The following is a 24195-nucleotide window of genomic DNA, read 5'->3' as shown; positions in this document are numbered from 1 at the left end:
ATATCCAATATTTATATTAATATAATGGGCATGTTATGTGCAACATGATTTTCGAAATAGTCTTTTTTTTGTTTTATGTTGTGTGTACGGTTATTTGATTAAACATATTGGAAATATACTATTTTCTATAATAAACATTGTCCTTAATTCGGACTTTACGTGGTGTACACATTTTAAAAACATATTTATTGTACTTCCTTCGTTAACGGGCTTTTTCTGTCCCGGAACCTCACTCGAAGCTACTTGTACCGGGAAGGTTTTTCCTGTTACACTGGAAAAATTGGAAATTAGCAATGTTTATCAGTTCAGTTTACACAGTTAACATATCGGGCGAATTAATTGGGCAATTGTTGTTTGCACAGCGGGGATTCTTGAGGAATACAGTACAGCAAAGCCGCATGCAAGGTAAGATGCAACAACATGCAACCGCCGGATATGTGAATTTAGCCGGCGCAACCGACGGCGTTAGCCTTGATGGCATTTAGGCTAGCTTTAGCTACGTGAACGTTACAGTTAACGTGTAAAAATATGCGATTGTTATCTTGTTACGACACCCCATAAAAAAGTCGGTGCAGCAAGTAAAGCTGCTTTTCTTTGAGCACAAGATGTAACCAGCCACCCTGTTTTGCTGCCACTAATGGACACTATTCAGTTGCTTAGTAATAGTAACGTTGTGATATGCGTTCATTGTTGTTTAAGTAGCTAGCATATTGGGCTGCTCAGTTAACCTGCGAAAAATCATCATTGTTGTGTATTTACTTAGGATGCCCATTGAGCCAAAAAAACGACAAGTGCATGACGTTAACTTTAATCAACAATAACATTATAAAAATAAGCTGCACAAATAGCTTCATGCTATTTGCTAGCTGTCTCCATCCTCGTCTGATCAGCATTTGCGTCACGTCATATTTAACATTGCATATTAAACATTAGATTCTGCACTGATGAGTACCCCGTTAATTCGTTCTCTTTAATAGACTCAGATGACTGACATTCGGTTTTAACGGTGTACAAATGTAAACACTGTGTGAGGGCTGCAGGAGCCTTACAAAAAAAAATCATTTGGATTGACCACAATCAATCTAATTTGCATATCATTTACACCTCAAGCTTGCTAGTTTTTTTGCTGTCAGACTTCAGGTCGGTAAACTTGCATTTGTATGCAAAAAGATGTTCCTTACTATAATAATACTAATTGGCTGAATATTTCCTAAGTGATATGATTCTAGTCTTTAACATCAATGGTGGATATCAGTTTATTATGAAAGGGACTTAAAGAATTTTGCTCTTGTTGTACAAACTAACCATCCAATGGTCCAGCCTGGTTAGGTATCTGACATGTTTAAGTTCTAAGAATAAAAGAGTTTAGTTGGGTCACAGATTAATTGGTTGATTTCAAATTTCAAATCAAACTTTGTTGAATAGTATTTAAATAAATCCATTGAAGTTTCTGTCTATCTACTAATCAATAGTCATTGACAATTTCAGAATTGTTCAAAGCTGCTACAACTATTGAATCATCTAAATATACCAAATTTTCATGGTTGTAAAATCATAAAATAACTGTTTACATCTAAAATGTTAAGGTGTGCTGTGTATTATTATTTTAGGGCTCCTGATGAAGGTGTGTAGGTAATCCTTTGAGAGCCTTGTAAGACGCCATGTCTGAAAAGGCCGTTTCAGAAAGTGACCTGGAGCCCAGCCTTAACAGTGAAGAGGAGTATTTGGAAAATGAGGAGGAGGAGGAGGAGGACGACGACATGGAGGAAGAGGAAGATGAAGATGAGGATGAAAATGACGGTGACGATGAAGATGACAGTGTTGGTGAGTAACGAGTTAACTGTCTTGGGCCTCACTAAGCATTCAAATGCATTCACAGACCATTGTAAAGAAAGAAAAGGAATAGGGGCATGTTAAGACATCTACTGAAATACTGTCCGTTGTCTCTCAAGAACGACCTGGGAGTGCAGAGAGCAGGACAGAAACTGCTCAGGATGGCGGGGACTCCACTTCAACAACCTCAGGAGAGCCGTCCCCGGAGCCTCCATCTCAGCCTGCGTCCCGCCCATCATCGAGGGCTCCCTCCAGACCCGCCTCTCGTTCTCAGCCCCCTACCAGCCCCGAAAAATCAAGCCAGAGCAAGCCACCTTCCATCAAAACAAAGAAGCATAAAAGCTCTAAATCCACCAAATCTTCAAAGTCCTCAAAAGGCTCCAACTCTTCCAAGACATCTAAACCTACACACATGAGGAAGAACATTAGGTATGTTATCAGTTTGATATTTTTCCTCAAGTAAAGTATGTTGCTAAATGTAGGTATGTTGAACTGAAGGTTTCCTTCATGCATACAGAAAGCTTCTGAAAGAGGATCAGCTGGAGGCTGGCACCAAGACTGCCCAACAGGAGGAGATGGAAAGGAGGAAGCGTCTAGAGCAGCAGAGGAAGGACTTCCCTACAGCAGCCTCAACTCTCGCTGACTCTCAGCTAGGTGACTGTCTCGCAACTGTTTCTGTGGAAGCTTTACTTTTCCATCCTTTTGGATGCTTCACGTTCTAATAACTACTGGTTTCCATACAGCAGACACATCTTCCCTTTTGGGAGAAGTGTCTCACTTGATCCCCGCTCTCCTGAGCAAGCAGGATGTGATCTGTCTGGACAGCAGTGGTGATGAAGAGGAGGAAATGGATTCCAACCTGCCTCCACTTGCTATTAGAGATGGTAAGATTTATGTTGCTAATGTGAAACTCTGTTCATTTAATTCTATGAGTGAGTTCACGTGGTTCTTCTGTTCTCCTGTGATGACGTAGATATAATTGAGCTTAGTTCTGGGGACGAGGACGCCCTGCAGATAAGCAGCGAGTCGGCCGATGAGGATGCTGACGGCACCGCCGCCTCGGAGGAGAGCAGCGGCGCACATATCAATGATGCTATGAACCTGCCCAATGCCCAGGGTCAAGTGCTGGTTAATATTAGTCACCCTGCAGATGAGAAAGACCTTTATCTTGCTCCACAGCTGGCCAAGGCTGTCAAGCCCCACCAGGTATTCTCACAATCTCCTTCTCTCTCAAAACATGCTTCTTCAGTAGCAGAAAACCCACAGTCCGTCTTGTTTAACCTCAAACGTTTGTCTCCTCACGTATAAGGTCGGTGGAATTCGCTTTCTCTACGATAACCTCATTGAGTCCCTGGAGCGGTATAAGACCAGCAGTGGCTTTGGCTGCATCCTTGCTCACAGCATGGGGCTTGGGAAGACCCTGCAGGTCATTTCCTTCACTGACATCCTACTGAGGAATACCGAGGCTCACACTGTGCTGGTGGTTGTTCCTGTGAGTGATACAAGTGTGCACAGTGCTAAAAGAAAAATGTAGACCTCTTATTTTGATTAAATTAACTTTTGAGCTTTTCTTTTTCTACTTCATCAAGGTGAACACACTTCAGAATTGGCTGACTGAGTTTAACCTCTGGCTCCCACCACAAGAAGCCCTTTCCCCTGACACTGATCCTGCACTCATCACAGGCCGCAATTTCAAAGTTCACATTCTCAACGACGAGCACAAGTATGTAACACGCAGTGTCCTGTGCAAGAATACGCCTTGATTCTCAGACATTTCAGTTGTTGATCCTCATTTTTTGTGACCTGCAGATCGACGCTGGCCAGGGCCAAGGTTGTGGAGGAGTGGTCCCGAGATGGAGGGGTACTGCTCATGGGTTATGAGATGTACCGTTTGCTGTCCATGAAAAAGAGCTTTGTGATGGGCAAGAAGAGAAAATCAAAGAAGCCAGCAGGACCAATCATCATTGATCTGGATGAAGAGGATCGACAGCAGGAACTAATGAAAGGTCAGCAGAAGTCTTTAGTTAAGGGGAGGCAGCGGCCTGACCGACATCTATGTACTATGTGAAAAGTGTCATTTATATATTCAGACTCCTTTCCTCAATCTTCCCTCTTGACTCTGTCGTTTCAGTTATTGAAAGGGCCATAGCGCGGCCTGGCCCAGATGTGGTGATATGTGACGAAGGGCATCGCATTAAAAACTACCATGCCAGCACCTCGCAGGCTCTGAAGAACATCCGCTCCCGGCGCAGAGTAGTCCTCACCGGTTACCCATTGCAGAACAACCTCATCGAATACTGGTGCATGGTGGACTTTGTTAGGCCCGACTTTTTGGGCACACGTCAGGAATTCAGCAACATGTTTGAGCGGCCCATTTTGAACGGTCAGTGTGTGGACAGCACTGCTCACGATGTCCGCTTGATGCGCTACCGCAGCCACGTGCTGCACAGCCTGCTGGAAGGTTTCGTCCAGAGGTAAACTTTCTGTGCTTGGTGCTGAATTTAAAAACTTATGCTGCGGCAAAAAGCATAGTAGCCTGGTCAGTGTTTACCTGGTAATATTCTTTGGGTTACAGACGAGGTCATGATGTGCTGAGAGACCAGCTTCCCTCCAAGGAGGAGCATGTGATCCTGGTGCGGCTCTCTCCCATTCAGAGGGCGCTGTATACAGAGTTCATGAAACGCTTTCGAGAAGCAGGGAACACTGGCTGGCTCGGTCTAAACCCACTCAAAGCCTTCTGTGTGTGCTGCAAGGTGAGACAAATGTTCCTTGCTGTCAGGTAGAAACCTCTGCTACTGAAGTGCCAGAATAACTTGTTTTACAGTGATTTTTTTTTTTTTAGCAAGTAACTTGTCTTGTAAGCCTCCTCTTTTTTTCCCCCGGATCCCTCAAGATCTGGAATCATCCAGACGTCCTGTATGAAGCCCTGCAGAAGGAGAATCATGCCAACGAGCAGGACCTGGACCTCGATGACATCACTTCGGCTGGTAACCCCCGCTGTCCTGGGCCAGGTGCCGGCCCAAAAGCCAAAGTGGCCGACACCAAAGTCAACAACCCCCTGCCACTAGTCAACACCTCTCAGGACAGAGCCAATCAAGTCATCACATACGAATGGGTATGTCACGGTGGTCCGTGTGGCTCGGCGGTCTGAAAAGAGTCTTTTTTTTTTGTCTGATTTTTTTTTTGTTGATCTTTGTCAAATTTGAGCATGTTGAAATATGTACTACTTTTTAATGTGTAGATATGTCTGCTCTATCAACATGTAATATTAGTCCCATCTGAATAGAGGTCTTTCAGAGTCCCACTGCATTTTAATTCAACCTCCACATTCAATGTTACAGGCAAAGGGCATCATGTCAAACTATCAAACTGGACTTCTGGAGAACTCTGCCAAGATGATTCTGCTCTTTCACTTGATTGATGAGAGTGTAAGAAGAAGGGACAAGATTTTAGTCTTTAGGTAAGTCCAACATCCACCATCAAGTGGCTCAGAAAGTGGTAGACTGATAGGCAGGACTTATGGAGCTTTTCAGAGGTTTTCACCAACTGGGAATTTAATTATTTAATCTTCCAACACCAATTAACAAGGGTGTTTACTGAACATTTATTTACAGAATATCGTAATCTAGGTATTTTATTAAATGATGACATTTAATTAAACACAGTTCATAGTAGTTATTAAGGATGGTGCAGCTGTACTGTGACGTTTGACTGGTTAATAGTAACTTTTCTTTGAGTTACTCTCAACACCTTTGCGGTCTCTCTCTGTTAATTTTTCTTTTCATCATAGGTTTCACTTTTTCATACCAAAGTATTCGTTTTTTACACTCTATCTGCTCTTCACCTACTAGTCAAAGTTTGTCCAGCCTGTCGGTGATTGAGGACTTTTTATCAAAGAGACCGATACCGACTGACTCCTCTGACACTCACGGCCCGAAGTGGATTCGCAACATCAATTACTACAGTGAGTCATCCGATCTGTTCTCTCTCTCCTCTCCCCCACACGGCAACTCTGCAGGTGTACAGCTTTGGGGGGCGGGGGGGGGAATGACGGTTTTGCGTACGCTAACAGTTTGGCCGGAACTCCTTGTACCTCTTGACTTGTTTTTTTTTTTTTAATCACATGTAGTCCTAGTTTCTTTTGTTATCCTGGCAGAATGGTAAGGACTTCTCCCATGACAATTTAAGGAAAGGGAAAAAATTAAAAAATATCCAGAAACAGAAGAGTGTTCTGTGAAAAATATTGCCATGAGCCTGTCAAGGTGTAAAGAGAGATGCTGCATGTCTGTCTACAGGACTGGACGGAAGTACCTCTGCCTCAGAAAGAGAACGACTTATTAATCAGTTTAATGACCCAGAAAACATCAAAACATGGGTCTTCCTTCTTTCTACAAGGTATGTGTATCTGCTCTCTTTTTCTTTCCAATAATTCCTCACACTTCTTGTCTTCACTAGCAAAAGGATTACCAATAATTATCCGTGTTGCTTTCAGAGCGGGCTGCTTGGGAGTGAATCTGATCGGGGCCAACCGCGTCGTTGTGTTTGACGCCTCCTGGAACCCATGTCATGATGCTCAGGCGGTGTGTCGGGTGTACCGCTACGGTCAGAAGAAACCCTGCCACATATACCGCCTCGTCTGTGATTTCACCCTGGAGAAAAAGATTTATGACAGACAGGTCTCCAAACAGGGCATGTCTGGTAAGAGATTTGTATATGGAAACTATCTTTATGTAATTCATTGCCTTCATTTTACATTCACAGCTTCCATTTAATTCTCCAGTTACAAATATGGGGCTCTGTGGTTTGGGCCTTTTGCTAGAAACACTGTATACAACTGCTCTTTGACTAACTCATTTTATTGCATACCTTATGTAGTAACCTTTTGAACTGTTGTGTCTGTTTTAAAGATCGAGTGGTTGATGACTTGAACCCAGTGCTGAACTTCACTCGTAAGGAAGTGGACTCGCTGCTGCACTTTGTAGAAGAGGAGCCTGAAAGAATTTCTCTGGAATCCAAGCAGGAATTTGAAACTGTATTGTATGAAGCTTGTCAGCTTTACCCACACCTTATCACCAAGGTACAGTTGCATGATGGTCGTTAATAACGGCGCCATTTAAAAAATTTGGAGTCACCTGTAATAAATTTATATTTTTTCAATAATGGCTATTTAACAAAAGGAGTATCATTCATACACCAATTGTACCATTTAGATTTGAAATGGTTATGGCCCCTTAAGAAGTGGAATCCAATTATTTAAACTTGTGTTAAGTCGTTCTGTCCAAAGTGTTCTATGGAATGGTAGAATATGGTTGAAACCCTTTTTCACCATTTTGATTTGGAACATGTTTCCCAATCGTATCATAGATATCTGAACTGGGCAGAAGTCTTGTCTGGTGAAGATCATCCTTCGCATGCAGAATCCAATCTTGACATCTGTAATTGAGTTTCCTCTTTTCCCATTTGTCTCCATAGCAACCTTTTCACCACGAGTCTCTGTTGGTGGATCGAAAGGAGTCCAAACTGACCAAAGCAGAGAAGAGAGCCGCCAAGAAGAGCTACGAGGATGAGAAACGAGCGTCGGTACCCTACTCGCGCCCATCGTACGCCCCTTATTACCCAACCAGTGATCAGACGCTCACCAACATACCAGCATTCAACCAACGTGGCTGGTGGGTTCTACGCTGCATGCTTTAGCTTCCAACCGCTTTAGGTATCTAGATGAACCGTGTGCGGTCGACAGATGTTTTGCTCGATAAAACCGCAATCTAATCAGATATTCTGTAATGCAAAGCACGAGAATTTACAGCATCGGCTCACAGTGCCTTGCAGAAACATGCGTCCAAAATGAAACCAAAAATAAAAGAGTGGCTTTCTCTCAGGTTGTAACTCTAATTGAGTTTGTTACTTCTGGTTCTAATACGATTCCGTCCAACGAGACAGAACCGCTGGGTTTGTTTTGTGTGCCGAGCGTCTCATGACCCGAGTGCTCATATTTCCAGGCGTCCGATGGTCCGGCCAGATGACAAACCCGTGGCAAGCGTCAGGCCCATCCAGTCGACCCCCATCCCCATGATGCCTCGTCAGGCCGGCATGGCGGCATTGAGTTCTGCCGGCAGCCTGCCTGTCAACTTTCTGCAAAAAGCTGGAGTTTATGTGCAGAGAATTGTCACCACAACTGGTAATGGATAATGTTTGAATGGACCGCACCAAACCTGAAATGTTACCTTTCAGTGTGAGCCGTTCATTCTTTCAATAGAAGCAAAATGCCTTGTTCCTTGTGAAATGTAGTGACCAGACGATAACATCTGCCGCTTTGTGTGGATCTGCAGATATTGTAATCCCAGGAACCAACAGCACAACAGATGTTCAAGCTCGAATTAGTGCAGGAGAGAGCATCCATGTTATAAGAGGATCGAAAGGTAGTCACAACAACGCAGTAAATTCTCTTCATACAAAACATTTTGAGTTAAAGTCCATCACATGATGTATTCTCCACCACAGGTACCTACATTAGGACAAACGATGGAAGGATTTTTGCTATTCGATCTGGAAAGATCAGTAGGCCAGCAGTCGGTGGTTCTGCTTCTTCAAGGGGTACAAAGTCATATTTATTAATCTTGGTCTCAGCTATGTAGTTTTGCATTACAGCCATTCCAAACAACTCGTACAACATTGAAGGTGATGTTCTTTTACATGTGAAGTTCGGTTAAGTTGTCATGAGAACGACAGGTCTTCTGTTGCTCTACAGGGAGCTTTATCTAAGAAGAAGAACCCAGATGATGTCATCATGTTTATCTCAGTGTTACAAAAAGCCTGCGTTACAAACGAGAGCTGTGGGCATTTAGGAGGCGTGTGGGGTCTGATGAAAGATGCCATCAATTAAGAGTGATTTCAGCACTTGGCCCTTATGGCTTGACATTTTTGGATATTTCCACTTCCTTGTATATCCCTATTTTATGGTTTCTGACAACGTCCAACTGAATGCAAGCTGCATACAAGTACATTAAGTCCAAACACTGAAAGGAATTCTGTTAGTCATTACTTTCTACAACATTTGTCCATCAAAGGACATATTTGTCCCCACCGGTTCTCTGCTGACGTTTTACGCCTGCGTTTCTTCCTCCGCCGCAGACACCCAGGGCTCCCTGATCCACCCACTCAGTAACGGCTGCTCGTCGCCTGTGGATCAGCAGCAGGGCTCCCCCAACGGGGAGCAGCCGCCCTCCTCTCCTCTAAGCTCCGAGATCCTCCGAGAGCTCAGCCGCTACGCCTCGTCCACAGGGGACGCCGCCGCCGCCACGGGGGACGACTCGCCGTCCCCGCCGGACACGTCGTCCGGCAACGTAAGCAGTTCGCAGAACAATCGGACCGGCAGCCGGCAGCTGAGTGAGGACCTCTTGAGCTCGCCCTTGGAGATGCGCGGCAGCAAGCGCCGGAGTACTGAAAGCCAGGGCAACGCACAACTAGGTGGCAAGCGCACTTCTGCCGCCGCGCGTTTCCCCGGGATGTCGCTGGGCGCCGGTGGGCTCACGTTCCCCCCCGTCGGTCTGAACTCCTCCTCCTCGTCCTCGTCCTCCCTCCTGGGGAACCTAGGTCACATGGGTCACCCCCTTCTGATGGGTGGTGGCGGTGCAGCGTCATTCCTTCAGGCGCCCGGGCAGACCCTGGCTGACCTACAGACCATGTTCCCCGCCGCAGGAAACGGACACCCGCCGGCTCCCTCTTCGTCGTCTCTGTCCACCGGCTTCTCCTCGGCTTCCCCCGCCGCCTCCATGTCCGGTTCGACCTCGGCCGCCGCTTCCTCCTCCCTGGTGTCGGGGTCTCTGCCGCCGTACTTGATGAATCCCAACATGGCCGGGCTGCTTTCGTCCGGCTTCCCTCTCAACTACAGCCAGTCGCTGCTCTCGGAGCCCAGGATGTTCCCTGGCCCCCTCCTCTCTGGGGCGGGGGGATTCCCCACATCCAACTCCAGCTCTACTTCGTCCAGTTTCCTCTCCCATTTCAGCAGTCCAGCTTCCAGCCTGTTGGGGACGGCTCTGACTCAGCCGGACACGCATCAGAGCGCAGAGAACGAGGGCACTAGTTCTGACGACGACGTCATAGAGGTGACGGGACACTAGAGAGTCCGTTTCACACAATCATGGCAAACACAAATTAGGGGTGGCAAGGGTTACACGTTTTTATTGAATTAACTAAAGGGATAATGTTACAGCATCTACCGTCATTTATGAACCGAGGATTAATGTCTAGACGTATTGTGTTGTTCTGAGTTTGTGAGCTCTTCAGAATCAAAGTACCGGATGAACGAGATAATATACAATGATCTTCTAAATTAAAAATAATAATAATAATTAAAACTTTTCAGGAACTAAACAATGACCTTTAATTCACCTTCACTGAATGACCTTCAACAAGACAACTGTGTTCCAGCCTCGCTGTTCATTAAGTTCTCATGAACCTACACACACACACACACACACACACACACACACACACCTACCTGCTACTGAGAGAATCCCCTTGTACCTGAATCCTTAAAGCGATCCTTGTGCTGAACGTGGCCGAGTTGGTCGGCTGGAGCCTCCGAGCAGCAGGAACACAGCACAGCATCCACTGCTACACCTTTAAGCCTCAGTGCTGTTAGTCGTATTCCCGCCCAATTCAAATGGAATAATGTGAGCTTCTTGTTGGGTTGATGACACATTGCTACAGAACGGTCCGGTGCAAACACAAAGCAGACATTCCGTGTCACATGGCAGCGGTTCTCACCTGCTCAACACTTTTTCTTTAGCAGGTTTTCTTTTTTTTCTACTTGACAATAGCAGAAGGCAACAATAGTTCAATAAATAACTCGCCCGTTGGTTGCTGAACGCGGTGTTGACCCTTTATATTTAGAGAAAGTCCTTTAACGGCTTCCCTTAACAACGGGAATCCTTAGGCTTTCAAAACAGATTTTTAGTCTTTAGACATTAAATAGACATTGTAGCAGCCCCTGTTGAGAGGATGTATGTGTGACACTATAACTGAACATGTTGTACTTTGTAAATAGCATCATTATCGTTGTTTATATTGCAAGTCAATAATGTGCAGTGTGTAGTTTTTGTTTGGAGGGAGATAGTTTACTATTTCGGTGACTGTCGTGGTGATAAAAGCGCTCTCATTGACGCTAGGGAAACAAACTTATGTTCATCATTTACCTTTTGCCCCCTTAGAACTAAAATGAATGTACCTTCATGTTAGCCTTTGACATCACAGGGTCTGGAAAGAGGATTCGGACTGTGTTCTTTCATTTTTAGCCTTAAATTACACAAAGAGGTCTTGAGTCTTCTTTTATAAAGATCAGTTGGAAGAACTACTGAGCATTTAAGTCCATGTGAAACTCAAAACGTGTTGGGCACATTCCGCATTGTGAGGAACGTTACCCAGTGCAGAAGCAATTTCATTCTTTTTATTCAATCTTTTTAAATCATGCCTGCTCATTTACCTCTTTTTTTTTTTGCTTAAGTGTCCCTGCAGCCGACATGTTTATTTGTTCTTTGATGATCCTAATTTTCTTGTGGGTGCTTTTCAGGACCTTGCAGAGAACATTTATTACCAAATCTACAGTAAACATTGCATTCAGTCAGCATGCACGTCCAAAAACGTCTGTCAATGTAGCCACCAACCATCAAAGTGATTAAACCCCCCCCCCCCCCCCCCCCCCCCGAACTACCAGGGCCGTCCTGTGGTAGCTTTTCACACAGCTGCTTCTTGGAGAGCAGTGCATGAAGTAGCTTCTGGTGGCGCTTTAGGGAGTGAAGGCCTCTGCTGGAGTCTGTAGCCTCGTGTTCCCTGTTGTGAGGACACCTCGAGGTCTGTAGATTTAGGGAAGCCCGTCTCCTTTGTCATTAAAACAGGCTCAACGCAGGAGTTAAAAAACACTGACGTGTGAAGTGAGGTTTTGTTACTATTGGCTCTTCCTCGTTGTTCCGGATGCTTCCTTTCTATCATCGGTGTGTTTTCAGTACATTATATTGACAAGACCTTTTTGTTCTCAGTCTTTTTGACCTGTTGGAAACATTTTGCATCTTGGGAATCATCACATTATAAAACAACTGATCTCTTTTCTTTTATGTGCAATTTTATGTTAAATTCAAATATTTCAGTTTTTTTTTAAATGTTTTTTATAACTTTGTATTGGCAGTCGTTTTCCTTATTTCCGTGCAAGCATCTGAAATGTATTTATTTATAATGACAAATACATTCGTTTTTGTAATTACATTTTTTTTAATGTTTTGTTGACTTTGACGCATTGACGGCTGATTCAGTAAGAATTTCCTACATGCAACGTAGATCGAAGCAGAATATGACTGTGGTATCAATGTTATTTTAAGAATAAAATACTCTTTTATTGCATTGTGCATCATTTACAAACTTTTGGAATTTAGAACATCTTTTAAACAGGTGACTACATAATTAGTCAAACTGGGTTGTACTGAACCTGAGAACAGTTCACAATAAATTCAACATATACAGAGCAACTGGAAATACATTAATCAAGAATAAAAGTTTCCATTTTAAAAGTACTTTCTGTCCCCAATAAGCTGTAAAAACCGTAACACTGCATATTACCGCTTTATTTCAATTATTGCATTTTTTCATTTTAGGTACAAATGGGCAGCAGCTCACCACTGGCCTGCTTGTATCATGGAATGTTTACCATGTTCAACACATTAGTTACGCTGGCGTGTTAACTGGCGTGACGATACAAGAAGTATCCCCTCATAAAACTAAATCCCAGTGGAGGTCATTTACCCACAAACCCACATTTGTCGCTGGCACTTCATAACCATCAGTCCCTCCTTCCCTCATGCAAACCCCACTGAGTGTATGTGACTCATGAACTCTGTTTGACCACGCATGCAGTCCCCCCCCCCCCCAACCCCCTTCCGGGTCACGACCGCAGCCGCTTCTTAGCCGCGTAGGCGCCGCTGACCTGGTCCATTACCACGAGGGCGTTGAAGGCACAGCAGGCTGCGGTCAGGTACCAGGCGTACTCGCCGACCGAGGCGGTGAACCAGGCGGAGCGGAGGCCGAGCAGCAGGCTGCCGCTGCCCAGCAGGTAAGTGACCAGTCCAGTGGCCGCGTGGTAGCGCTTGAGTTTGGCCAGGGACCAGCCCTTCGCCAGGGAGTGCCAGACGAGGGGCGCGGCCGCCAAAGACTGCAGCGCCGCCGCGCACACGGCCAGCAGGCCCAGCAGGCCGTGCCACGAGGTGAAGTGGGCCTTGCCGTTCAGGTGCTTGTTGTAAGCGACGGCTGCCAGACCCAGGGCGGCACAGAGCACGCACAGGCACTGCAGGGTCCAGTGAGCGCGGGCTTTTGTCTTGTGTGGAAGCGTTTTCAAGGGGGAGCCGTGGGGGGAGAAAAGAAGTATGGCTTCTGTCATGAGGAAGGAGAACTAATGGAAGAAGAGGGAAGGGGGCATGAATAAATGGGACAGTTACTATAACCAATATTGTTGATTTGACTGAATGACCATCACAATTTCCCAATTTTTGGCTTCTGAGTTAAAAATGTGTATTTGTGTCATACACCAAATGACTATAATTCAGTTCTTAAAAATGAATACGTGAAGGGAAAGGGTTCAACTTACACCCAGTGTCATTAAGAAAGGATGCCAGGAAAACCAACCTGAAAACAAACAAACAAACAGATCAGACTAAGGAGCCACCACGCAGCACACGTGGGTCTGGAGTAGCAGGACACTCACTTGTCCCCGGCCGAGACAGGAGGGCGATGATCGCAGTGACGGCGATGCAGGCGCAGTGGGACAGCGCCGCGGAAGCTGCTCTGGTGCAACCGTAGATCCGCAGCTCGGATCCACTCTCATTGTCGAGGACCATATTGAAGTATTATTATTATTATTATTATTATGTTGTTGTTATGTGTGGAGCGGCGCAGCTCAACAGCAATCGATCAAACTCACAGATTTGACGCTTAAAACGAGCTCGTAGTTTCAACTACAAAAGAAACAAAAACAACAGGACCGGAAGTTGTTCGACCATTCGCACAACTTTAACGTTACATCTGTGAATTAAGTGCAGTGTGCCACTAAACCTAACTTTAATAATAAAACATCCGGTTACGTATTTCAGAATAAAGTTTTTTTCGCCATTTCACCATGACTAAAGACTAAAGAAGCCCGCCATGGTTCCGGCAAACAAAAACCTTTTAAGCGAGACACAATTCAACGTCACACAGACCTTTGGTTGCTAATTCACAATAAACGCATGATGAAAGTTTGGTTCTCACGCGTTCGGGTTACGAATGTTGGTATTCACCTTTACGTCAGCATGCAACACCACGACTATTATTCAGATGTTTTCTACAATCTCGTGTTTTGGTCCACATCTCTGAATACAAATAAATACAACACATGTCCAAACTGTACGCTTTTATTCTGAAAGAACATCATCCGGAATCTGTGTCTATGTGTGGGAGCTTAACGCGCCTGCGACTGGATGACGTGGAATCCTCCGGGAAAGACTTCCCATGTGAAACCAGCCAAAACATTCTGGTTGCGGGTAGATAGCTGCAAATAAATGTGCATCCATGGCGATGGAATTTAACAGTTTAACTCTAAAAAAAACCCGACCTGTGCAGTTACAGCACCACTCTGTTTGGGGGCTTGTTGCCCAAATCACATCCAACAATCAGTGGTCACTTGTGCTCCAATGTCTCTCTCATAAGCGTGTGACTCTGCAGTGCCGGTTTATACTGGACACACAAAGCAAACAAACAACAACATGCTCATTCAGAACACCCCCCCCCCCCCCCCCCCCCCCCCCCGTTTTTTCGTCTCGCACACATATCATCACACATGATTATGCTTGGTGGCACGTGGGGTCTTGGTGCATACGCGAATGAAGTCTTATTATAGAGTGAAAACGCAGCTGTAGATGTTGTTTGTTTCATTGTTTACTTTTTCTCACGCCAGTTCCTGCTGTGACCGATATGGGCCACGTGTGTTGTCCAGATGTTGGCATTACATCTAAGATCCAAACGATGAGTAGGAGTCTATAAAAAAAACCTTCTCCCATCTTATGATATGACATCAGCATCATTATTCCTGAGTCATATCAGCAACACATTTCATTCACTTTTAAACAGTGGTGGATATCAATGACTTAACTCAGAGTACACATTCCACAGCAACATACTCCATAACAAGTAAGGTAAAAGTGTACAAATCCGCAGCAAAACGTTCTTAAAGTTTCTCCAAGTGTCCCTTTAAACAATAACGGTCTGTTCATCCCCAAATGACTCCTCCCCCAGTTCCAGATTGATCAACCGTATCATCTATTCAGAAATTAAGACTTCACACGCAGAAGGGAGGGACGGACAGAAAGAGAGTTTTTGTGTTTTTCTGACCTTAACGGGATCACAATTCGTAATACATTCTGATCAACTTTAAACCATTAGCATGGTCCGGTTCTGCCCGGATGGTTTGACACACACAGCCTGCTGTGCGGGATTAGGAGGTAATCCCGCACTCACGGCGTGCATGCGCAAACTGAAGCGCGTGTGCAGCGACGAGGGACAGCTCGGTTCATACAAGCTGTGTCCCCTCTCCTGTCCTCTGCGATAAGTGGGGACGATGAAGACCTAGACGAGGTGAGGCTCTTCTTCTCGCAACATTTGGGTTCGGGCGTCGCTGTCCATCTGAGTTTCGGTTGGTCCCGTTTGGGGCGGGATTAGTCCGGGCTGTCCCGTCACGGACCGCAGACGCAGATTAAAGAGGAATCGCCCGAAACGTCGTAGATCGCGGCAGGAAATTCTCGGTTTCACGCGTAAGTAAAGTCGGTGATCCAGACGCTGTGGGCCTGCGTGGATCATTGCGCCGTGCGGTGACCCACTTGGCAAATAGAGCCCCGGGGTGTTCGCATTCAAGTCACAGTGCGGCTCCACGAGGAACCCAACGGAACCAAGTATCTGGTGCACCTGTGAGCGTTTTAGGAATGTAGTTCTACCGCTATCACCTTTTGCATAATGGTCTCTGCAAAACAGTAAGTAAACAAATAGGTCCTCATTTTCAATTCCTATTCTTCCTTTTGGAAGTGAACAAATGTATCATTAAAATGTACTTTGCATTGAGAAGGACCGACTATGCAACAGGGGGGACTGTGTTATTGTATCAGTTGTTTTAATCATTATAAAAACGAAAACTGAAAACACATCGGAGCAGATCTATAAAGTATAACATATAAATATTTGATCTTTGCAATATATTATGCACGTTTAAAATATTAAAACCGTATCTGTTGACCTTTTACTTCCATTGTGTTGCCATTTATTTCTGAAATGATTTCAGCTCTGTTGAATGAATGAAATGGTTGAAATGGTTGCTGCCACAGACAGAAAAACAGTGCAAATAGTCCCGTGATTGCACAGGATTATAAATGTTCGTGTCCCATTTATCATAATCGTAGGAATCCTGGGATCAGATAGCAAAGGGTAATCCCTTGTTTTTCCAGTTGTGAAGCCCATAAGCCAAAGTCAACATGCACAGTGATTTTAGGAGTTAGTGGCTGAATTGAAACAACTGATTCAAATGCAGAAGCAGAGTGGGGGTTTCTGGGAACAATAATAGGAAAAAGAGGTCAAAATTCCCGCGACATAGAATAACTTTAGATGTACGAGTGTTGGCTTGTGGCCGTCATCAGTGTCATCCTGCTGATTCTGATTTGACTTTTTAAACCCAATTCTTAACATGTCAAACTATTTGATATTAAACTGAAGCATCTATGTATATTCATTGCATTGTACATCTGTATGTTTTTAAACTGCCTTGCAGCCCAGAAAGGACTTCCCAGCCACCACTACCTGTCCACAACACACCAACACCTGGAGCGACCTGTACATTGAGTCCGAGCACGGCCCCCCCCCCCCCCCCCCCCTTATCCTCATTAAGGATGCAAAAGCGCGCATACCAATAATGTGTGAGTGTACGCCCACGCAGGCCGATGCACAGTGAGTGTTCACCTGACACGTCAGAGTCTCTGTCGGGGACAGGATGTCCAAGTGTGAGCTGATCGAGCTGAAGGACCTCAGCGTGAACGATCCCATTGAGCTGGCGGCTCCTGCTGCTTGCACAGGCCCCCCGCCGGTGAACCCAGCCCAGCCCAGCCCGTTCCGCGTGGTCCGCCTGCTCGGGGACAGCGTCAGAATCGAGGCCCCCCGGTGTCAGGCGGGAGATGCCGGAGTGGGTCACGACTTCCAGCCCTACAGTCACACCCATCTCACCTGGTGTGACCTGTGTGGAGAATTCATCTGGGGGGTTTACAAGCAAAGTTTACGCTGCAGCAGTGAGTACCTCCTGCGTGTGAATTTGTTTGGTCAAATTTGGGTCAAATGCGGGGAAAAAAAACTAGTTTCCAGAATAATGAACAGGTCATATTTGAAAAGAAAAGTAAAAAAGAGATGGGTTGGAAAGTATTAGATTTAGTCAATAGGCCAATTATCAAATAACAGTAGCCTAGTCCTTTATGTTTGGTGTGTGCATAATGAGCAAAGCAAAGAGACTCAAACACGTATTGCATGAGACGCAGTGATGTGCACTTTACTGCGTTGCCTCAATCCTCATGTTCCGGTTTGTGAGCTGTGAAATAATATTAAATGAAAGCATTTGTTTTTCTACATGATTTAACCTCATGCATTTCTCCCCCCCCGTGTCTTTAAAAGCAAAGAGAAACTGCTGTAACAAAGTTATGAGGGACAAGGCCCTTTAATTAACACAGCATTAAACATCAAACATGAGCGATTATTATTTTGTGCAAACAAGTACTTCAATAATGCATCTAGGTTATTGTGCTTTGAGCACAGCGAAGGATTACTGAAGAAAATCAGCAACGAGCATTTGCCACAATCCAAAGCTTACCTGAGAATCCCAAATTCTCTCTCTCTCCCTCTCCCTCTCTCCCTCTCTCTCTCTCCCCCCCCCTCTCTCTCTCTCTCTCTACCCCCCCCCCTCTCTCTCTCTCTCAGACTGCAGTTACACATGTCACTACCGCTGCCGACCATTCATCCAGCTGGACTGTCGCACAGACGGTAGTTTGTTAGCAGACCAGGAAGATCTCTCTGTTGACTCCCTCGAGACGGACACGAATGTGGTGAGGAAAAAAAATCTATAACATTACGTGTGTTCAATGGTACGTTGTGTATAGAAAGCAGTCTTCATTGGATTATTTGAGGGGGGGTAGGTCAAAGCAGATGGAGGCTACCAGATGGTCTGAGTGTCAGTGTGCCACATGTCCTTAAGGATGCTGATTTTATTACCTCCTCGTTGTCAATGCATCTATACAGAAAGTCCTTCAGGGCAAAGCTGAGGGGACTTATATCATAACTGAGAACTTAACAACGTCACAATGAAGCAGCTGCCTTTATTTCGCAGCCAAACAAAATAGTTCAGATCCGTCGCAAGATTTCAGATAATTGAAAGATCTTTTCTTGGGGCTGACTGGTCCTTTAGACATCTTTGAGATTTTACTGTCAGGGAGGAGCAAATGGAAACGCTAAGGACAAAAGAAATGAATCTTATCTACAGACAGGAGAAAGACAGAGAGAGAGGGAATTGTATTTTACTGCATATACTTCTTTCTTTCACAAGATCCGGAGATCAGCTGTGAGGCTTTGTCATAATTCATAGAGCTCATCCATCAAACCATGTCTTTGTTTTGGAAGCACGCTTGATTGGTTTGACTTTCAGTACCATGCATCTGTTCTCCATCACCTCAAAGCTCACTTGTGAGGGCAACATCTCGTTGAGTTCCCACGGCATATTTTCTGCATTGTACCTACTCTTTTTGTTTTAGGATGAACAGATCGATTGGGGTAAACAGAAGTTGTCTGTCTGTGAGATTCAACATAAGGTCAAGGAGTACAACGCACAGATCAACAGCAATCTCTACATGGTGGTCGTGAGTGACTCATTACCTTCTTTGGGCTGAATATTCATTCATGCACTTATGTGTACTTTAATTGATTAGTATTTACTAGTTTGGAGAACATTTCATGGCCATTCTTACAATTCTATTCTATCTTTCTTACTTGCAGAACAAAGATGGGTCCTACACTGGTTTTATCAAGGTTCACTTTCAGTTGGTCCGTCCCATCTCCCTGCCTCCCTCTCAGAGCCTGTGCCCCGCGCAGGAGGAGGATCAGCAGGGCAGAGCCATGAAGCGGCGGACGTCCTTCTACCTCCCAAAAGACACTGCCAAGCACCTGCATATAAGTTCCCAAACACGCGTACGGGAAGTCATCGAGGCATTGCTCAATAAGTTCACCGTGGTGGACAACCCGGCCAAGTTTGCCCTGTTTGAACGCGCCGAGAAACAAAGTCAAGGTAAAGTCCTCGATAATGTGCATTCATTGTAAAACAAAACAGAAAAAAAAGTATTAAGTAAACTATGTGTAAGTGCTGAAATTGATTCCTTTTAGTGTACATGCGTAAACTACCCGATGACGAGTTCCCTCTGTACCTGCGCTTGTGTGCTGGCCCCAGCGAAAAAGTCTTGAGTCTGGTTTTGAAAGAAAACGAAACTGGGGAAATAAATGTAAGTTTCCATTTGATTCTGATCACTTATTGGTATGATAAATGTGGTAATGAATACTGAAACAGTCAGTCAAACCGGTTCTAATGTGAAATGGCTCTCCTTCAACAGTGGGATGCATTCAGCTTTCCGGAGCTGTGCAACTTTCTGCGGATCCTGAAGCGCGAGGAAGAAGAGCATGTAAGGCAGATTGTGAAGCGCTACAGTCTTGCAAGAGAAACCACGATGCAGGCGCTGGCACGGATTTCTACACCTGGTTGACTTTGAGCTCTTTAATTGAGCTTAGGAGAGTGTTCTGCCACTTTGTTGATTACCATAATAGAAGGGACAAAAATAGCTCAGGTAATGTCGTTTTTTTAATAGATGTTGTTTACGAAGCAGGGATAAAATGTAATGTGAACTCTTAAAGGCTAGGGCAATGCTAATTTTGTGCAAGCAGAGCCACTTTTGTGAACTGAATTGGGGGAATAATAGCTTATTTTGGATTTGATTTTATGCAGGTCTTTCGTGAAAAACGTTGCTGCTTTACTGGTTTCCTTGGAGTGGTATTAAACAGTATAGTATTTGCTGTGGCCATTTTTAATGTGACATTTAACTTCAGAAAATATTCTGTGAGGATTTCTTTTTAAATTCAGGCACTTTAATGAACCTGTATGAAATGTTAAACTGTGTTTGCATTATAACAATCTAATAAACATATGGGATATCTTGATGTTGATGATAAAGGAGAAACTTATTAAGTGAGGTGCCATTGGTCACCCTCCTCAGCACATTTGTAATCTTTCTTTGTAGTTTTCTCACTTCACCTTCCGGTCCACGTGGTGGCGCTAGCGCCCCGTCATCGCTCTACAAGAGACGGTGTAGCTAATGGTAGCTAGCATAGTTGTATGGTAGTGTCAGGGAGACGAAGCGGGGCTGGGACTTAGGTGGGGTGCATGGGGGTGGAAAGGGGAAGGAGGCAGTAATGAAGGCAGTATTTCTTTTTCTCAGGAACACGGGGCTGTACAGAAGGATATAGAAGGGAGGCCGTGACCGGCCTCACACTCCAGTACAGTAGGTGGCGATATATGCACCTTTAAGTTGGTTGCGATCTGCCATTAAACTAGAAGAAGAAGAAGAAGAAGGTAGCTAGCATAAACAGCTACCAGTAGCTGTGAGTCTTCTCTTCTGTGGGTTTCGCAGCCCACCGAGACAAATTCGTCAAGAGACTATTTCACACCAGCGAACGCATCCAACCACACTAGGTATGTTTTCAGCTTGCGTCAGCTTGTCGGAGGCAACAAACGCCCGTCTTTAAACCGGCTAACAGTCGCGTTTCGCGGAGTCAGTAACGTCAAACGTTATTTTGTAAACCAGATGGAAACATGTTGACTCGGCTAATGCAAGGGACGGAGGCAATGTGTCTTTGGCCAACTGTCATGTTAGCAGCCACGACGTAAGGTGACCTAACAGCCGTTGTGGTTCACCCAGGCGGCACCAATGCCTTCATGGTGGTGTCGGTTGAAGCTAGCTAGCAGCGTTAGCTGTCCAGTCAGATAACCGATGCTAATGGTAGCGAGGCTTCTTCACTCAGGCAGAGCCGACCAACCTTATTCAGTATTTCTTGTTTTCACATACCGATTTAACCTGGTGATAATCGTATGTAGAAGAGTGGTCGGGTTTGATACATCGACAGGCTGCTAAAATAATGTAGTTTAAAATGTTGTAACGTTAACTTACAGCATAGACCATTACTTGCTGTCCATAGAATGACATCTAACATTACGTCATAGTTTCGCTCTGGATATTGTGTGCAAATGCGCAGATGTCTCCGTGTTGTATAGCAGATTGATGGTTTTTTTCATGTGTAAAGTGTGCGTCCCTGTCGGTAGTTTAACTTTTCTTGACCACAGGAAGCTGTGTTGTCCCCTTCAGCAGAAAATTTGCGTTTGAATTGTGTGTTTTTCCTCTAAATTAACTCCACTTTCCCCTGTCGTGTGTCACCTTTTCTAGGTCTTGTATTCTAGGTCACGTTTCATCTGGTACAGTCACACTGTAGCACTACTGGCAGTGAGTGACCCAAGAAAATAATGTGCTGCAGCTGAAGATGGGTGGTAGCGGCTCCAAATCCAAAGGATATTGGCCTTTTTCTGGCTCAGGTAGTACGGACGATCCCATCAGAGATGGAGGCGAGCAGCCCATTGCAAAAGTTCGAAGTTTCCCAAGTGCAACCCCTTTTGTGTTAACTAGAAAAAGGTAATTCTACCCTCGGCGTGATGCCGCCTTCAACATCTTTCTTTGAGTTTTAGTATCTCCTGAATGTCTGAAAACAGATATATTGTACATGCACAGATTATTAATTTAGTCTCTCTGCTGCAGCTCTATGTACTTTGATGAAGACGGCGACTTGGCCCATGAGTTTTATGAAGAGGCAATTGTGACAAAAAATGGACGTAAAAAGGCCAAGCTGAAGAGGATCCAAAAAAACTTAACACCTCAGGTGAGCAAAATCTAATTGCTATGGCTTCACACAACCAACAGCATCTCTGTGTACTATCAATCTAAATCCCTTGTGTCTTTCCAGGGAATCATAAAGCTGGAGATCCCTTGCATCCATGTAGATTTCCCGGTTGTCCTGTGTGAAGCCTGATGATGTCTGAGCAGTGTCTCCGAGTAGCCACCGTGTCAACTCCGTCCTGTGGTTTCCCCTACAGCTGGAATGCCTGAACCACCTTTTAAAATAACATGATCTCCTGATATATTTGATGCCCTTATGTGGACAGGATAATGCGGATGTGCTGAGCCTCTGCATGTGATCTGTTTTGGCTTGTGTGCAGTTAGTCACAGAATAGATCACCAATGGAGAGCTACAAAGGTGCAAAGATGGCAAAACCTACTGTTTACAGGTCATGGTTTGTGTGCATGTAAGTTTGAATGTGTGTGCAGACACGGGATGAAGAATGACAGAGTTCTGACTTTATTGCTGCAGATTATTTTCTGGTATAATTCATTGAACTCTGGGAGTTTGTGAATAGGTAGCCAATTCTTCCCTACTTCACAATAATATCTAGAGCCAGAGTTTTATGTGCACACTTTAGTTTTTTTGACAGAGTCATGAGTTGCTTTATTATGCATGGAAAAGGATCTGCTTATCTGTAATCGCCTAGGGAGATGACAATCAATAGCCCACCAAATCTCAACTGGATTAATGTCATAATGTTGGATGGACTGGCTTCAGTGACATCAGGAGATGGTCACATGGTCACATGTACACAGCAGCAGTCTAGTAAGAGATCCTTTCAGCATTTCCTGCTCTGGCATACCATCTTTCACTTTTAATTTATTATAACTTTTTTTAAATACAAGATCAAATGTTAAACTGTTTGTCGTCCTTTTTTAAATTGAATTTATTTAATTTTTACATCAATGCAGTTCAACAGCAAATTAAGGTGTATTATTCTCTTTTCCACATTGAGTCAACATAAAAAGGTCTACTGTAGTAGGATCAAGTTTAAAAAAATGAAAAATGATTTGGCTTGAATCTTCAATTATTTGCCAGGCTTCTAAAAAGGTTTTTGTCAAATTACCAACAGACAGAAATCAGCTTTTTGGGAAATGTTACCAAACCATCTAGTGGACATGATGCCGATAATGACCTTCATTTGTGATGAAACTATCCACTTGCATAGGAAATCCACTGTTGGGGGTGAAGTGAAGGCTGGGTTAGACAGATTTTTAATCGGTAATTCAGTCTTCATGAGAAAGGGTTTCCTGTAAAGCTGTCAGTGATCTTGTTCTCAGGGGATAAAGAGGCCTTTGCCAAAATCCACTCCACTTTATTGCTTCCATGAAATGATTTTGCTCTACATAAGTCTGCTGTTTGTAATTCTCTTACATCTTTGGGGGAGACATGGCAGCACAATAACTTTATTTTTGTTTACTTTAACAAAGCTGTAATAATATGCAAGGCCACGATCTTAATTGCAGAATTGAGATTAAAAGGAAAAAAAATGGCACAGCAAACCAATCCTTTGCTTATCATAGTCTCAAGAGCAGTTATGATTTAATTAAAGTAAGCTATTACTGATATAAATTCCTCACCTTATCTATCTCCATATTCTTGGAGATGCATTTGAAAAAGGTTATACTGGGACAGTGAGGTCTGTTGTGGTATGAAAGCACTTTGTGTTCTATTCTTAGAAATGATTGAGATTAATTAATCTGATAGAGAAATAATTACCTCTTAAACTGTCTTAAAATAGGAATTTAAGACTGGTAGTGAAGCATCTTTATTATTGGCTAACTGAAGCAGATGAGCTCTAACTGTTGATGCTCACACAAAAGAATGTAGCTAAGAAAATGAAGAAAAATGCTCAATTATACTTCATAACCGAGCAAATTTATTTTTGTATGGAAAAATACATTTTTACGGTTTGGATGCTTTGAAAAGGCTAAATTTGAACTGGCTTTTTTTTGTTTTGTTTTTTTAAAGCTACAAAGCCTGAATTAATTGTGTCCCCCCCATCAATGACATCCAACAGCTGTCCTAAGAGAAGAATGGAGCTGAATCTACTTCAAATGGATGGGATGCCCTTTGACCGTTCCAGACACAAAACGCTAATAAAATAATGTCTGCTGGATATTTAAATACACGAGTGTGGTCACTTTCACCCACTTCCAATCCTTTGCTTATCAACGTCTGAAGAGCAGTTATGACATTTAATTAAAGTAAGCTATTGCTGATAGAAGCTCCTCAGCGTATCTATCTCAATAGCCTTTGTGTGAATTATATCTC

At 44.2% G+C, this 24195-nt stretch overlaps 4 protein-coding genes across 7 annotated transcripts; 3 read left to right on the top strand and 1 right to left on the bottom strand.

Moving 5' to 3' along the window:
- Positions 1 to 247: 247 nt before the first annotated feature.
- Positions 248 to 12228, top strand: rad54l2 (RAD54 like 2). 2 transcript variants are annotated; one of them, XM_037490794.2, is made up of 22 exons: positions 248 to 405; positions 1611 to 1824; positions 1953 to 2262; positions 2351 to 2487; positions 2580 to 2717; positions 2807 to 3039; positions 3143 to 3325; positions 3423 to 3556; positions 3643 to 3839; positions 3965 to 4307; positions 4409 to 4586; positions 4727 to 4948; positions 5175 to 5293; positions 5685 to 5797; positions 6129 to 6228; positions 6326 to 6531; positions 6741 to 6910; positions 7306 to 7502; positions 7833 to 8011; positions 8163 to 8252; positions 8335 to 8427; positions 8965 to 12228. In XM_037490794.2, the coding sequence occupies exons 2-22, from the start codon at positions 1662 to 1664 to the stop codon at positions 9951 to 9953; spliced, it is 4494 nt and encodes a 1497-aa protein (XP_037346691.2). In that variant the 5' UTR covers positions 248 to 405; positions 1611 to 1661; the 3' UTR covers positions 9954 to 12228. The 2 variants fall into 2 exon arrangements, with proteins under 2 accessions (XP_037346691.2, XP_037346690.2); XM_037490793.2 differs by having other exon boundaries at positions 2577 to 2717.
- Positions 12229 to 12334: 106 nt separating this feature from the next.
- Positions 12335 to 13967, bottom strand: LOC119229935 (transmembrane reductase CYB561D2). Its single transcript, XM_037490795.2, has 3 exons — positions 13583 to 13967; positions 13466 to 13503; positions 12335 to 13270 (listed from the first exon to the last, which is right to left on the bottom strand). The coding sequence occupies exons 1-3, from the start codon at positions 13713 to 13715 to the stop codon at positions 12767 to 12769; spliced, it is 675 nt and encodes a 224-aa protein (XP_037346692.2). The 5' UTR covers positions 13716 to 13967; the 3' UTR covers positions 12335 to 12766.
- A 751-nt stretch (positions 13968 to 14718) lies between these two features.
- On the top strand, positions 14719 to 20133 carry rassf1 (Ras association domain family member 1). Of its 3 annotated transcripts, none has more exons than XM_037448418.2 (7): positions 14719 to 15486; positions 16667 to 17177; positions 17857 to 17981; positions 18684 to 18788; positions 18925 to 19213; positions 19309 to 19424; positions 19533 to 20133. In XM_037448418.2, exons 2-7 carry the CDS (start codon positions 16886 to 16888, stop codon positions 19680 to 19682), a joined length of 1077 nt encoding a protein of 358 aa, XP_037304315.2. In that variant the 5' UTR covers positions 14719 to 15486; positions 16667 to 16885; the 3' UTR covers positions 19683 to 20133. The 3 variants fall into 3 exon arrangements, with proteins under 3 accessions (XP_037304315.2, XP_037304316.2, XP_037304317.2); XM_037448419.2 differs by having other exon boundaries at positions 14719 to 15662; XM_037448420.2 differs by lacking the exon at positions 14719 to 15486 and adding an exon at positions 15673 to 15878.
- Positions 20134 to 20484: 351 nt separating this feature from the next.
- Positions 20485 to 22930, top strand: tusc2b (tumor suppressor 2, mitochondrial calcium regulator b). Its single transcript, XM_037448246.2, has 4 exons — positions 20485 to 20665; positions 21414 to 21656; positions 21780 to 21900; positions 21985 to 22930. The coding sequence occupies exons 2-4, from the start codon at positions 21508 to 21510 to the stop codon at positions 22048 to 22050; spliced, it is 336 nt and encodes a 111-aa protein (XP_037304143.1). The 5' UTR covers positions 20485 to 20665; positions 21414 to 21507; the 3' UTR covers positions 22051 to 22930.
- Positions 22931 to 24195: the final 1265 nt, after the last annotated feature.

Source organism: Pungitius pungitius, chromosome 8, assembly GCF_949316345.1.
Source record: "Pungitius pungitius chromosome 8, fPunPun2.1, whole genome shotgun sequence".
NCBI lineage: Eukaryota > Metazoa > Chordata > Actinopteri > Perciformes > Gasterosteidae > Pungitius > Pungitius pungitius.
The sequence above is the reverse complement of the archived record's forward strand: the minus strand, read 5'-3'. Positions and strand labels throughout refer to the sequence as shown.